The sequence below is a fragment of the Peromyscus californicus genome, unplaced genomic scaffold, assembly GCF_007827085.1.
Source record: "Peromyscus californicus insignis strain IS unplaced genomic scaffold, ASM782708v3 Scaffold_7__1_contigs__length_154581171, whole genome shotgun sequence".
Classification (NCBI taxonomy): Eukaryota; Metazoa; Chordata; class Mammalia; order Rodentia; family Cricetidae; genus Peromyscus; species Peromyscus californicus.
This window is the reverse complement of record NW_026294595.1, coordinates 84,005,241-84,019,320: the sequence shown is the minus strand read 5'-3', so window position 1 is coordinate 84,019,320 and position 14,080 is coordinate 84,005,241. Positions and strand designations below refer to the sequence as shown.

The 14,080-nt window shown below is 34.9% G+C and overlaps 1 protein-coding gene across 6 annotated transcripts in view; it reads left to right on the top strand.

Moving 5' to 3' along the window:
* The window catches only part of Mettl15 (methyltransferase like 15), a 155,682-nt gene that overhangs the window by 127,116 nt on the left and 14,486 nt on the right, over window positions 1-14,080 (top strand). For 5 of the 6 annotated variants that reach the window (XM_052724574.1, XM_052724577.1, XM_052724575.1 and 2 more), the window contains one exon: window positions 3,063-3,241. In XM_052724574.1, coding sequence (XP_052580534.1) covers window positions 3,063-3,241 — 179 coding nt within the window. Of the gene's footprint in view, window positions 1-3,062; window positions 3,242-13,887; window positions 14,063-14,080 lie in introns of all 6 variants that reach the window. The other variant, XR_008215105.1, reaches the window with a different exon arrangement.

The following is a 14,080-nucleotide window of genomic DNA, read 5'->3' as shown; positions in this document are numbered from 1 at the left end:
CTATATCTGCAACACTTACCCTTGCTTTTCATGTGCACATTGTGTCATGCCATGAATATTCTGTGCTAAATACTCATGTATAGTCTCCTGCCTTGATATATGTGACTGCTTAATTTGCATTGTGACATATTTATTAGAATCCTATTGTTTCTGAATCCTCTGCCTTCTTCTGCTTGCATTATTGGCATTCATAGAACAAAGAATATTATGATATAATAAAATAATAAAGTCCTTTAGCAACTAGTGACTAATAGTGAAGGTCAGATATTCTCAACTTTAGAAATTAAGGTGATTATATAGAAATAAAATGTTGAATAAATTTATACTCTTCCTGTGTCTTGCTGTGGAAGATACTTTCTGTAATACAATGAACAAAGCTTCTAATTAATAGTGAATTACCATATTCTTAATGTAAAAGTTTCTTGGGCAAATTTTAATTTGTAATTCTGCATCTATGAGTTTCTCCACAAGAACTTCAAAATAAATTTGTTCCTGAGAATTAAGCCCTTAAGTCAATACCTTATGTTTGAACTTATATTTGAAATAATACATATATATATTTAAAAATTGAAGATCTTCCAGGTAAACAATATGGATTATAACCTGTTTGAGATATTCAGAATATGGAATTTGATTCACAAGTAGAAGGGTAGGCCATGGGAAAAAATAATATATATATGCACACACACACACACACACACACACACACACACACACACACACACACAGAGTTGTGATCTGTCAGTCCCCAGAGAGTGATCGATCCCTAGGATAAAGACACACAGGAGACATTTTCGCACTGGAGTCTCAACTCTGTGCTGACCTCAATTACAACAACCACTGCTTTTAGATTATATTATCTTATCATGTAACAGAGAAGAATTCCAAGCCTCAATGACTTGAAAGGCTAGTTCTGTGAGCAGATATACTCTTTGTTGGGAGATAATATATTGGCACTCAAGTTAAGACTTTCTCTTATGATGTTAAGTTACAGTAACTTTTCAGGGAAATCTTTGGGCTGACAAGGGTAAACTTCATGTTTTCTTAGAGGATCAGTTCTTCCTGGTCATCATATTAATGCCTATTCAAATGCAGATTTCTGGCCTGCTAGCCCTCAGAGTTATATTCCTTTTGTCTTCTAGCATTATGGAAACTCTATACAACTATTTCATGTTAATGTAACAGTAAAACAATATCATACCTGGTATCCATTGAATACCGCCTGATCAAAATGCTTCTTTAATTTTCGTGTTTAAAAGTAGAAGGTTTTGAAAACTAAATCCATCATCCGACTTATAATGGCCTTGATAGAGCTAAGGGTCTGAATTTACCATCATTAACAAGAATTGTCTCAGTGGACAGTGGCTTGGGTAACTGAATTCATAGGTATGTAAGATATAGCAGGGATTTTTGTCTTTTATGCTCAAAATGATGACTGGCAAATATATGAATTGGAAAAATCTGAAGGATATGAACGTTTATTGCCCAGTCATTATATTGTCTGTATTTACTATTTCGTTTGTGCCTCCTGTCTTAACAATTCTGATAATTGAGATAAGCATTGTTATATTCATTTCCCAGATTAAAATTGAGAGTCTATTGCATTTAAAACTTTATCCAATATAGCAAGACCACTACAACTGTAAAAGGAATGATCTTCATTTCATAAGCCAAAAAAACAACCCACTGAGATCAAGTTAGGGCTACCATATAAGACATTCGTTGATACAAGATTTCAAAAGAAAATGAGGCTGTCAATTTGAGGGGGTAGGAGGAGCTGGAGGGAGGAAAAGTGGGATGATATAATTTATTTCATATATAATATAATTATGTTTATATTTACTTAATTTATATTTAAGTATAATATAACTATATTTCAATTCAAAACATACATAAGTAAATAAAAGTAAGCCAAAACAAAATAAATAAATAAATAAAACCACCATACATAGAACAGGATGTTTCCTACTTCCTAAAACAATCAGAGAGAGAGTACGAATTTCAAAGACAGACTGACAAACAAACAGACATGCAAAATTGAATACAAGACAAGGATGAAAATTTCTCCTGAATGCACAAGCATGTTAACAAAGTAATAATCGTCAAAAAGAATTTTAGATGTTTTTGCAACCTCACTCTGGCTGAAACCTCAGGTCTTAATGCTCCCGTATCTTTGGAACTCACAACTATTCACAGTATGAAACTAATAATCCAACATATTTATGTGGGAGTAGTAGCTGTACTACTAGCAGATGTTCCTAATAAGTCGAGTCATGACTAGCTCATCAGTTGGAGTGCTTTGACCCATTTCTCTAAATGGAAATAAACTAGAATGATCTGACAGTGAACGCTATTTTATGCTAGTATAATTTAGTCTATGTGGTCAGAACTTAGATTTTCTTTTTGTGCTCCACTTGAAGGTAATATTTAGCCTTGTTCAATCAGTGCTGTTTGTTTTGAAGTTTTAATCCATGATGACCTTTGCCACTGATGACTGAGCTAATATCAAATATCCAATACATGCACAGTTAACATTAGGTCTTTTCAGTTCTTGTGAGGGGAACCTGCCCAGTGTCGTCTTGTGTAGACTTTCTAAGTTGGATTTTGTTATTGTTCCACATGTGTGTTCTTTGCTGGCATAGATTGATTTACTCACTAGCATTCAGACTTGGTCAGCTATCATCTGTCAGCATCATGTCTCCTCTTCAAGAAAGGAGTAATTCAATTAGTAATGTAATTTTTGAACAAGTTAAATCTAAACATTCTTCTGTTATTTTATCTTGAGAGAAAGCCACAAGATCAATATTAATTTTTTTATGAGTAAAAGTTAAAGGTTAACAAAATACTATAACTTCCTACCTTGACCTCAATGAATGTTTGATGTTCCTCTTGCCTTAATGATTACTATGTAAAACAGAAACTCTCTTTCATTTGTGTCTGTTTGAGAATTTCTTCTAGACAATGTGTTGAGAATGCCTGAGTTCGTATTCCCAGTACTCTGAAATATCAACTCTTGTCAATAAAATTGGTGTCAGGAAACTGGTTGGCTCTTTTTTGCACAGGTATCCTGACATGCCCACTGCAGCTGATGTTGTGAATGCTTTAGATCAACAAGCACTTGCATCTATCCTAAGAGCATATGGAGAGGAGAAGCATGCCAAGAAAATTGCTTCTGCAATCATTCAAGCACGCAGCATATACCCTATCTCTAGAACCCAGCAGCTTGCCAGCATTGTTGCAGGTACCTTCATTAATTCTCTTTAATGTCTAAGAGTAAAAATTAAATTAACATCTGTTACATATATATGTATATATATTACATATATATGTATGTGTTTGTGTGTGTGTGTGTGTATATATATATATACATATATATATATATATATATATATATATATATATTGTAAGTGTGTGTGTGTGTGTGTGTGTGTGTGTGTGTGTGTGTGTGTGTGTGTTCCTCCCTGTCTGGCTCCCAGAAAGATTCATTTGTACATGAAATCATTCAGAACAGCGTTCTTTATGTCCTTTTTTTGTACGTGAAATCATTTGTACATGAAATCATTCAGAACAGTGTTCTTTATATCCTTCTCAAATGTCAGCTTTCTTTTGTTTTTTTTTGTTTTGTTTTAAGCTTTCTCTCTCCAACAACTTTAATACCGTTCACAATTTTTAAAGATTATGTGCCATAGGTGGCTGATTAATATAATAGAAATTTTGTAAGTGGTAATTTATCATTTGTGCTGACCAAGGTAGAAGATAGAATGACAAGGTTTAAGGAATGGCTTGATCCATCACAGTGGTTGATAAGCATCCCACATGAGATTTGACATTACCTCTCATAGTTTCATATTTTTGCGTTTTCATATTTCAGGCAAAAGGAGAATTGCATTGCCCGACTGCTAAAATAAAACTCAATGACTCATACATCTATTCTAAACAATCAGCTAACAAAGGGTATGTGATGTATAGGTTATTCCGCTTTGTGGATGCTAACTAAATCAGCCTAAGGGACTTATTGAAACATTTCATCTTTTCTGCTGTTTGCCACCGTAAACCTCTTGAACCGGATTCTAGCTAGGAGGAGCTTTTTTGTACCCTTTCCATTTGAAGCCAGTGCTGTTTCACAGCTATGTTTTGATGAAAGTTTCTCAAAGCAAAAATGTAACTCCTGTAGTTACTTAACAGAATTACAGTGGTAAATTATTCATCTTGTTGGACCAACAAAAACGCTATATCATTTTTATATACCAAAAATATATTAAGATTGTTTTCACTGTTTCTTATTAAATTATGTAAGTAACAAGTAAATAAAGTACCCAGTATTGGCTAAGGCTATCATAATACTAGATGGAGTTTAAGGAATAAAACTTAATTATAAATTCACTCAAATCATTAAGCTGTCTTATAATAATTGCTTATGGCATAATTAAATATAATTAAACAATATTATATTTTATTTAACATAGTAAAGTATAAAGAATTGACTAAGTCTTTAATATTTCAAGCTGCCTTTGTCAGGCCCTTCACAACTTAATACCTTTTATTGAAGTTGGAGTAGAATTCACATGGGTTTTGTAAACGTACAGTATTTTAAAATTTTTCCCTCCAAAAGAGTTTATACTAGCATATTATCATGTAATAGATTCACCTTCTCTTTATATACATTGCCCTTCTTATTTTTTACTCCCCAGGCAACTCTGCTTGTCCTTGCTGTCTTTAAGAAGCACTGCATGCTATCTTCTATGAGAAATCATATTATTTATTCATAAGAAAACACGATTTTGTCTGGTACTGAATGAGGGTTTGTAGCTAACGAGCACCCTAGAGATTGTTCTGTTGAAACCTTTATCCAGTAACTTGTGTACCAATTCTAAAGAGGACCAGTGGTTTGTTCAAGACTACAGCCTAATTAAGGACAGTTAGTACTCATTAAAATTTAGGGGATGATGAATTTGAGACATAATTGGGAGTATAGTTTTAAGAAATTAAATTAACTGTTTTGTTTCTGGATCTTAATCTGTGAAATTGGGGATATACTAATCTGGTATAAGATAGAAATGATGTGAACTTATACCACAGGAACAATGTAACTATTCCTAGGAATATTGTAATGTTAAGAATACTTTGGGGCTATATTAACAATGAAATAAAAGTGAGAATATTCACATATAGGTAAGGAAAAATTGTGAATGTCTGTTTTTATGTCTTTAATATCAGTCAATAGAAATACAACTTTATTGAGAGCAATATAAGTTTTTGAAAAAGAGAAAGACATGATATTTCAGAAAAGAGAAAACTATGACCTACCAGAATTGAACCAGAGACTAGAAAGCTTAATATAATAGATCTATAGCAAGCAATGAGATTGGAGTTTTCTAACTAAAACAGCTCAAGTACATATGTATTCTCTACTGAGTTCTATGAAACCTTTGAAGAACTCAGCAACTCTCCACAAAACTATCCATAAAATAGAAAGTGAAGAAATAACACCAAGCTCATTTTATGAAGCTAGTATTACCCTGATACCAAAGCTGAATATGAATACAAGAACAGCAACAAATTATGAGCCACTGTCCCTGATCATGCATGCCACATGATTTTTTATTATTCTTTATACTTTTAGGTTGTAATATAATTATATACTTTCCTCCCTCCAAGATCTCCCATATATCCTTTCTTGATCTCTTTCAAACTCATGGCTCCTTTTTCCATTAATTGTTGCTCTGTGTGTGTGTGTGTGTGTGTTTCTAAGTACTTAACTACAACCTACTCCATATGTATAATGCATACATGTTTTCAGGGATGACCATTTGATATTGGATAACCAGTTGCTGTCCTCTCCATGGGGTGATGATTTTTCCCACATCCAGCATTCCTTAGTTGTCTGTAATATTTTGTATAGGGTTGAGGCCTCCTGGGTCTTCATCCTCCACATTAGCATGTATGCTGTTTTCCTTATTCAGATCATGTTTAGGCAATCATGTTGGTAAGACTATATGAATGTAGCACTTCTGTTATTACTAAGAGACACAATCTCACTGCAAACACCTTTTTCCTCTGCCTCTTAAAATCACTCAACCCCCTCTTCCACAAGTATCACTGAGCCTTAAATGTGGAGTTGTATTATAGATGTATCCATTAGGGCTGGACTCACAACTCTGCATTTTGAGTAGTTGTGGTTTTCTCTAATGGTCTTTGCCTGTTGCAAAGAGAATTTTCCTTGATGAGGACTGAGAACAACCTTTTTGTGGGGATAAGGACATATATTTAGAATGTATTGGGAATTATGCTAGTTTAGTAAAGTGGTAGTTGTAGGTTCTCAGATCCAGGACTTCACCAGCCCTGGTTAGTTGGCTAGGTTTCCAATGAAGAATTTGCAAACCAAATTCAAAAACATATTCTACCTTGTAGTTGTAACATAAAGTCTTGCTTCAATCAAAAGAGCTCTATGTTCATAGCATTTACTACTGTCATTAGGTAACTGAGTTAAATATTACGTAAAATGATGAAATATTGATTATGGAAGAAAAGACATTCGGAGTAGGCTGTTTCTTCACAGAATTGTTTCCTTGGCTATGCAGAAGCCTTTTCATTTCATGTAATCCAATTTATCAATTCTTGACACTATTTCTGAGCATGGCAAAGTCTTTTTCAGAAAGTCAATTCTTACCAGGACCAAATGGGCTTTATTTCAAGGATGCAAGGATTGCTCAACAACACAAATCAATAAATATAATGCATCTTATGACTACACTCAATGACTGAAATCACATAAATATCTCAATAGATGCAGAAAGGTCTTTGATGAAAACTAACATCCCCTATTGATAAAATCCCTGAAGAAAATAATAATAGAAGAAACATTGCTCAATATAGTAAGAGTATATATACCACATCTATAGTCAGCATTTACTCAATAGAGAAAACTCATGGATATTTTCACTACAATGAGGAATAAGACAAAAGGATATCTTCTTTCTCCACTCATCCATTGTTGTCACTGAAATGTTAACTAATAATAATACAAAAGAAATAAATTAAAGGCATATAAATAGGAAAGGAAGAAGTAAATTATTCTTATTAAAGATGATATGATCCTATATGTAAAAATTCAAAGATCCTACCAGAAAACTCTGAGCTGATTAACAAAGTGACAGTATACAGTATTAACATATAAAACAATAGTTTGCCTATATACTGATAACAAATCATCTGAAGAGGAAGTGAAGAAAATGAGCACTTTGATAATAACTGTAAAAAATGAAATAAAATAGGGTTGGAGAAAGTACTTGCTCAGTTGGTAAAGTACTTGCTGCACAGCATGAAGACATATTTGATCCCAGAATTCACTTAAAAATGATGAGCATGATGGCACACATGTGTTATCCCAATACTGGGAAGGTGGAATCAGGTAGAACCTGATTAGCCAGCCTAGCCAACTAGGCAGGATTGAGACCTTGCTTAAAAAAAAGCAGCGGGGTGAAGGGGATGCTGAAAAGGTGGCTCAATAGTTAAGGGTACTTACTCTTCTTGCAGAGGATTCAGGTTTGGTTCTCATCACCCCTGTAGTAAACAGACTCTCAGAGTCTCACAAATAGACATATAAGTACAAAATGAATTCTTTAAAAAAAAAAAATAACAAGAGGACAGCACCTGAGGAATGGCACCTAAAGTTGACCTCTGGCATCTCACACTCATGGACTGGCAAAATTAATATTGTGAAAACTACTGTGCTTCTAAAAGTCATGTTATGTTGCTAATTCTTATAAGTTGAAACATTCCCTCCTAGAAGAATGGAAAGTCATATGACTCAAAGTGCTACAAAACTCACAAGATTCTGGAACCTTATGAAACTTACCAGGCTTAGAGGGCTCAGAGGGTTACAGGATTTCCAGGGCCCTCTCCCAATTATAAAAACAGTGACTATTGAATAGAAAAGATTCTACATGGAGCTCCCTACAGCTAGTCAGGTAGCTGCTGTGGGATGCTCTGTATGCTATGAATATGTTTTGCTCTGATTGGTTGATAAATAAAACACTGATTGGCCAGTAGCTAGGCAGGAAGTATACGCAGGATAAACAGACACGAATTCTGGGAAGGGGAAGGCTGAGTCAGGAGATGCTAGCCCTGCAGTCCAGGGAGCAGCATGTAATGGCACACAGGTAAAGCCACTGAATACATGGCAACATATAGATTAGCAGAAATGGGCTAAGTTTAAGTGTAAGAGCTAGTAAGTGGTAGACCTGAGCTAATGACTGAGTAGTTTTAATTAATATAAGCTTCTGTGTGTTTACTTGTGTCCGAGCAGCTGTGGGACCAGCAGGTGAGGGAGATTTGTCCTGACCTTGCAGCCACAGGAGCCAGGCAAGACCAGAAAAACTTAAGCTACAGGTAGCTACAGGTTTGCAGTTTTCATGAGTTGTCACCATTATTAGGGTTTATGATAATGATGCTGCCTTTGAGGGCTCCTGTAAATAATGCTAATAAACTCACTTCATCAGAATATATTTGGGTGGAATAAACACTAGTTTATTTAGTCTTTTATCGTTTCCCTACATCAAGTGAGTAGATGTGTTTTCATGTATTCTCAAGAACAGTCATATAACAGTGATCTACAAAGTGAGTGCAATGCCAACCACATTTTCAGTGACATTTTTCACTGAACTTGAGAAATCAATCCTAAACTTCACAAAGAAGCACAAAATATCCCAGATAATCAAAACAATTCTGAGCAAAAAGAATAATGCTGGAGTTACCACAATTTCTGATCGCAAATTATACTATAGAACTGTGGTAATAAGAACAGCATGGTGATGTCTCAAAAGTGAACATGAAAATTAATGAAATAAGATAGGAGAAGGGATCTTTGATTGGTGTGTAAAATGAATAAAATATCCTTAATAAAAAAAGAAAAAAGAAAGTAGCATATCTAAGAATATACTCAAAACCTATGGCCCAACTGATTTATGAAAGATATCAAAAACATTCTTTAGAGTAGAAATAGCATCTTCCAAAAACAGTGCTATGAAAATGATATCCACATGTACAAGAATGAGACTAGATCCACCTCTCATCTTTCTTAAAATTCAATTGATATGGATCAAAGACCATAAGGTAAAACTTGAGACTTTAAGATGGTTGGAGTTAATTAGAGAGAAAACATTTGAAGATAGAGGGTTGAGAATTGACTTTCTGAAAAAGATTCAACTATGCTCAGAAATAATGTCAAGAATTGATAAATTGGATTACGTGAACTTAAAAGCTTTCTGCACAGCCAGGGAAGCAATGTCGTAAAGAAACAGCTTACTCTGTATGTCTTTTCTTTCATAGTAAATATTTAGTAATTTTATGTAACATTTTGTTCAGTTCCCTAATGACAATAGTAAATGCTATGAACATGGAGCTCTTTGATTGAAGCAAGACTTTATGTTAAAACTACAAAGTAGAATACTACCTCAAAACAATTTCTTGAACAGAAAAAAAAAGGGGGGTTGTTTGTAAACTGACAAATGAAAATGTGTTATGAGAGCTGCTTCTTGAAGGAAACAGGAAACAGCAACAGGATGATACCTGCATCATTTCCTAGAGCTGTCATTTACAAAGTTCCGCTGCCTGGGGGGCTTCAAACAACAGAAATGTGTTTTTCCAGTTCCAAAACTTGAGCTGAAATGGAGATAGCAGTAGGACACTGGCCAAGATACTTCCTTAACTTTTCCTAGAACTTACTGGTTGCCAGCATACCATGCCAGGTGTTCTGTGTCTTGTAGAAGTCTCTGTCTCTGACTCCACAATCATTTGACATTGTTCCTCTGCCTCTGTTTTTGTTCTGAATTTCCTACTTTTATTAGAAACCACTCATCTGTGTTTCAGGACCCATCTGAATCCAGTATGTGTTTGACTTAACTTTCTGACATCTACAAAGATCCTGTTTCCTTGGCAGAGCACAATCACAGGTTCTGGGTAGATGCAAATAATGGGAGACAGATACTCTTCTAAACAGTGTCATTCCTAAGCAATAATTCTATTCAAGAAACAAGTATTTTTGTCAAGCTAAATGTATAGAGGGTATATTTAAGTGCCTTTCTGCTTCTAATAAATTCACATTAATGTCTTTAAACCTGCATACACACACACACACACACACACACACACACACACACACACACACACACACACACACACAAGATATATCCCAGAACACTGGGATATAGCCTATTCAGTTCCTGACACATCTTAAAACCCATGTTTTTATGGAAATATAAATCACTTCCTTTTCTTTTCAAAAACTTATAATCCAAGAGGCTAAGGAATCCCAAGAACCACCCCTGAAGTCATAATATCCATCAGATCAATGTGCAGTAATGTGTAAACCTAGAGCCTGTGCCTTTTTGTTGTTGTTGTTGTTGTTTTGGGTTTTTTTGTTGTTTTTTAAGACAGAGTTTCTCTGTGTAGCCTTGGCTATCCTGGAACTCACTCTGTAGACCAGGCTGGCCTCGAACTCACTCTGTAGACCAGGCTGGCCTCAAACTCACAGAAATCCGCTTGCCTCTGCCTCCCGAGTGCTGGTATTAAAGGCGTGCGCCACCACTGCCTGGCAAGCCTATGCCTTTTGCTGGCACTGGGACTATCATGGAGGTTCCCAAAGGCAAAAGCCAGGCTGTGAGTTGGAACTCTCCTTATCACAACTATTATGTATTTTATAAATCATAAAATATAATGTATAATCATTTTATAATTCCCCAAATTACCTCTGGAACTTGACTGTTGATGTTCTTATACGTATTTAGAAAATATATCCATGTGTTTTAATATATTTAACATACATATAGTAAGTATTGTCAACAGTATATACAGTATTCCCTTCAAAAATAATTTGTAAGTAATAATTCACATTTAAGCATAACTTTTATTCTAATATGCTTATAAATGAAGAAGCAAAGTCATAAAGTTTAGGAATTAAAAATGACTATAAGTCATTTACTAAATGTCAGTTTAGAAGTAGACTGTTGGTCACCTCTGCTAAGTCATTGTCTGGCTGTAGCCTTTGTATTCCAGGCATACTGACATTCTTGCAGCCTTTCAGACATATAGTTGTCTCCCCACAGGTCTTAAACACACTTGTACCCAGAATTGTGGCCTTTCTGCCCCTTCTCTCATGTCCATTTCCTCTGATTAATTCTGGTTTAGCCTCTGGGAGTACTTGAAATAGCTAAGATGTTTGCCCAGGTGCCTCTGTAGTACTGCGTGAACAAAAGTTCATGGTACAGATATGGTGCGTCTGTTTTTTCAGGTTGTCTTCTACAGTTGTATTTATTGTTCAGTATAGTTGCCAATAGTAACATTGGTCATGCATTTGACATGTGGCTGCTCCAAAACAAGAAGCCATGGATTTGGGAGAACTAGAAGGGTACAAGACAGGGCTTTAAGAAGGAAAGGCTAATGGACACTGATATAATTATATTTTAATTTCAAAAAATAAATATAAAATTTCAGTGCCATAAATGTAAAATAAGTTCCATATTTTTAATACTGTATAATTATAAAATAGTTTTGTCTTAATTATATGTTAAAATGGCAATATAAATGGCATCAGTGTTTTCTATGGTTTTAAAAAAATTAACTTTCCCTCTTTAGTATTTTTAAATGTAGAAAAACTTTACATACTACGTGTAGTACCACATTTTATTTTATTGAACATGTGCAGTAGCCTTAGGTACCATAAGACAATAGATAGGATTGTCATATCATGGTGTTTGAACCTTGGGAGACATTTTCCAATGTTAAGGCATGAAATTAACAAATGCACATTAAATCAGGGAATCTTGACTCTAAAATAACATCACATGATTAAAAAAAAAAAAGGATTCCCGATTTCATAGGTCATAAGAATGTAAATGCTCTAACAACATTGAAATAGCATATGCTGGCAAGCTAAAAAAAAAAAAAAAAAAAAAAAAAAAAAAAAAAAAAAAAAAAAAAACCACATTGCTTCTCAGTGTTTTGGTTTGTTCATTTTTAGGATAAAATTATTTATATTCCTGCCGGGCGGTGGTGGCGCACGCCTTTAATCCCAGCACTCGGGAGGCAGAGCCAGGCGGATCTCTGTGAGTTCGAGGCCAGCCTGGGCTACCAAGTGAGTCCCAGGAAAGGCGCAAAGCTACACAGAGAAACCCTGTCTCGAAAAACCAAAAAAAAAAAAAAAAAAAAAAAAAATTATTTATATTCCTATCTTTCTAATAAAACGCTGAAGAAAAATAATTCTCAGACAAAATATTTTATTGATCATAGAATCTTTAAAATGACAAATAACAAACATAAACACACTCTTTATGGGGGAAAAACAATTTGGAAAGAAGTGACTGTATCTAGAATTTTGCAGAATGTATGTAATTTTACTTAGTCTTAAAAAGAAGCTAAGATTGTTGGTCTGGTTCTATTTGAGAAATTTAAGTCTAAGTATTTTCACGAGGCTAATTGTCATCATTTTGTCCTGGAGCACTCCAAATTCTAGTGTCTTTTCTCTTCGTTGGCCACAAAAGGTGATCACTAATTAAATGCTAATCTTGTGGAAGAAAAGACTTAGTTGAAGACCTTGTCCTCCATCTTGCTTCCTACATAAACTAAAACAGCTCTGGACCTATTCTTTCTTATCTTGAGCTAGAAGTGACTAGCAGCTATGATGACAAGTTTGCATTATTTTTGTTAAGCAGACATAATCATACTAATTATATTTTGCTTAAACCAATATAAGTATTCATTTCTAGTCTAAAACCTTTTGCCAAATTCAAAATACACCTAAAGAACTATATGTTCACAAGTTAGACAGTTGATCTATCCACAGTCAGAAGTTGGTAGGTGATTCATGATACTATTTGGATAGAAAAAATGAAGGCAGTGAAGCTTTGTTTGTACTTGTGATTCATGTAGATTAAATGTATATGCTTATTACCTGAGTAGAATTTTATGTAACCTTTATTCTGACTCATAAACTAGATACAAGGCCAGGGCTTAATGTATGCTTGTTGGACAAATAAATCCATGAGATTTTGTGTACATTTATAGCCAAAGTAAAATGAGAATTCAGGGAGAAATTATCGATGCCTAGGTGTTAACTGGGAATCAGTTGTAAGGAGACATAGACCATCAAAAGGATCAAGAAGCTTAAGGAGAGGTAACAAAAACCTCTTTAAACTGGGCTGTGGACAATCAGCTCAATCAGATCACAATGCCACACAAGATGGAGGACCTGAGATGGAGCCCTAGATCCATTGTAAAAAGAAAAAGTCAGAATGTTAGCATACAATTGTAATTCCTGTGCTGAAATTACAGGGAGAAGCAGGCAGATCCTGGTGACTCTCTGGCTAGTCAGTGTAGCCTAATTGGTGAGCTGTAGGCCAGTGAGAGACCTTGTTTCAAATCAAACCAAAACCAAAACCAAACAAACAAGGTGGATGACACCTGAGTAACAACATTGAGGATGATCTTTAGCCTCCATACACATTCATACAGACATATGCACACACACACACACACACACACACACACACACACACACACGGGGTGGGGGGCATCCTCAAATCTATTCTTTGTCTGTATTTGCTCTGTAAACTTGAGTGAGTGATTAATCTTCTCAGATCTGAATTACCTTTTTTTGAGAATGAAAAATGACCTGCCAATGAGATGGCATCTAAGAATATTTTCTGTGAGAGTTAAGGTCCAGGTGTACTTATACACATTTCCTGCCCTTTCTATCCAAATCCAGGGTAAGTCAGAGAGCAAACGAATGCACTGCACAGAACTCCTGTGTGGCCTTTTCTCACCTGTACTTTGCTAAGCAGTATGATCTGTGATAAGTTGATCACTTCATTTCAACCTTTCTTCCCGTAGGGATGACATGACTTTTAGGAAAAAGAAAAATAATCATCTTTTCCTGCATTGGGACATGTAAAGCATATCTTTCCACAGAAATAAATTTACTGTTGAAATGTCAATTGATACTTTAAGTAACAAGAAGAGTTGCTATAGTAATACAGTGCTTATTAGGATGAAGTTAGAAAATAAGGTGAGTTACATTAATGGC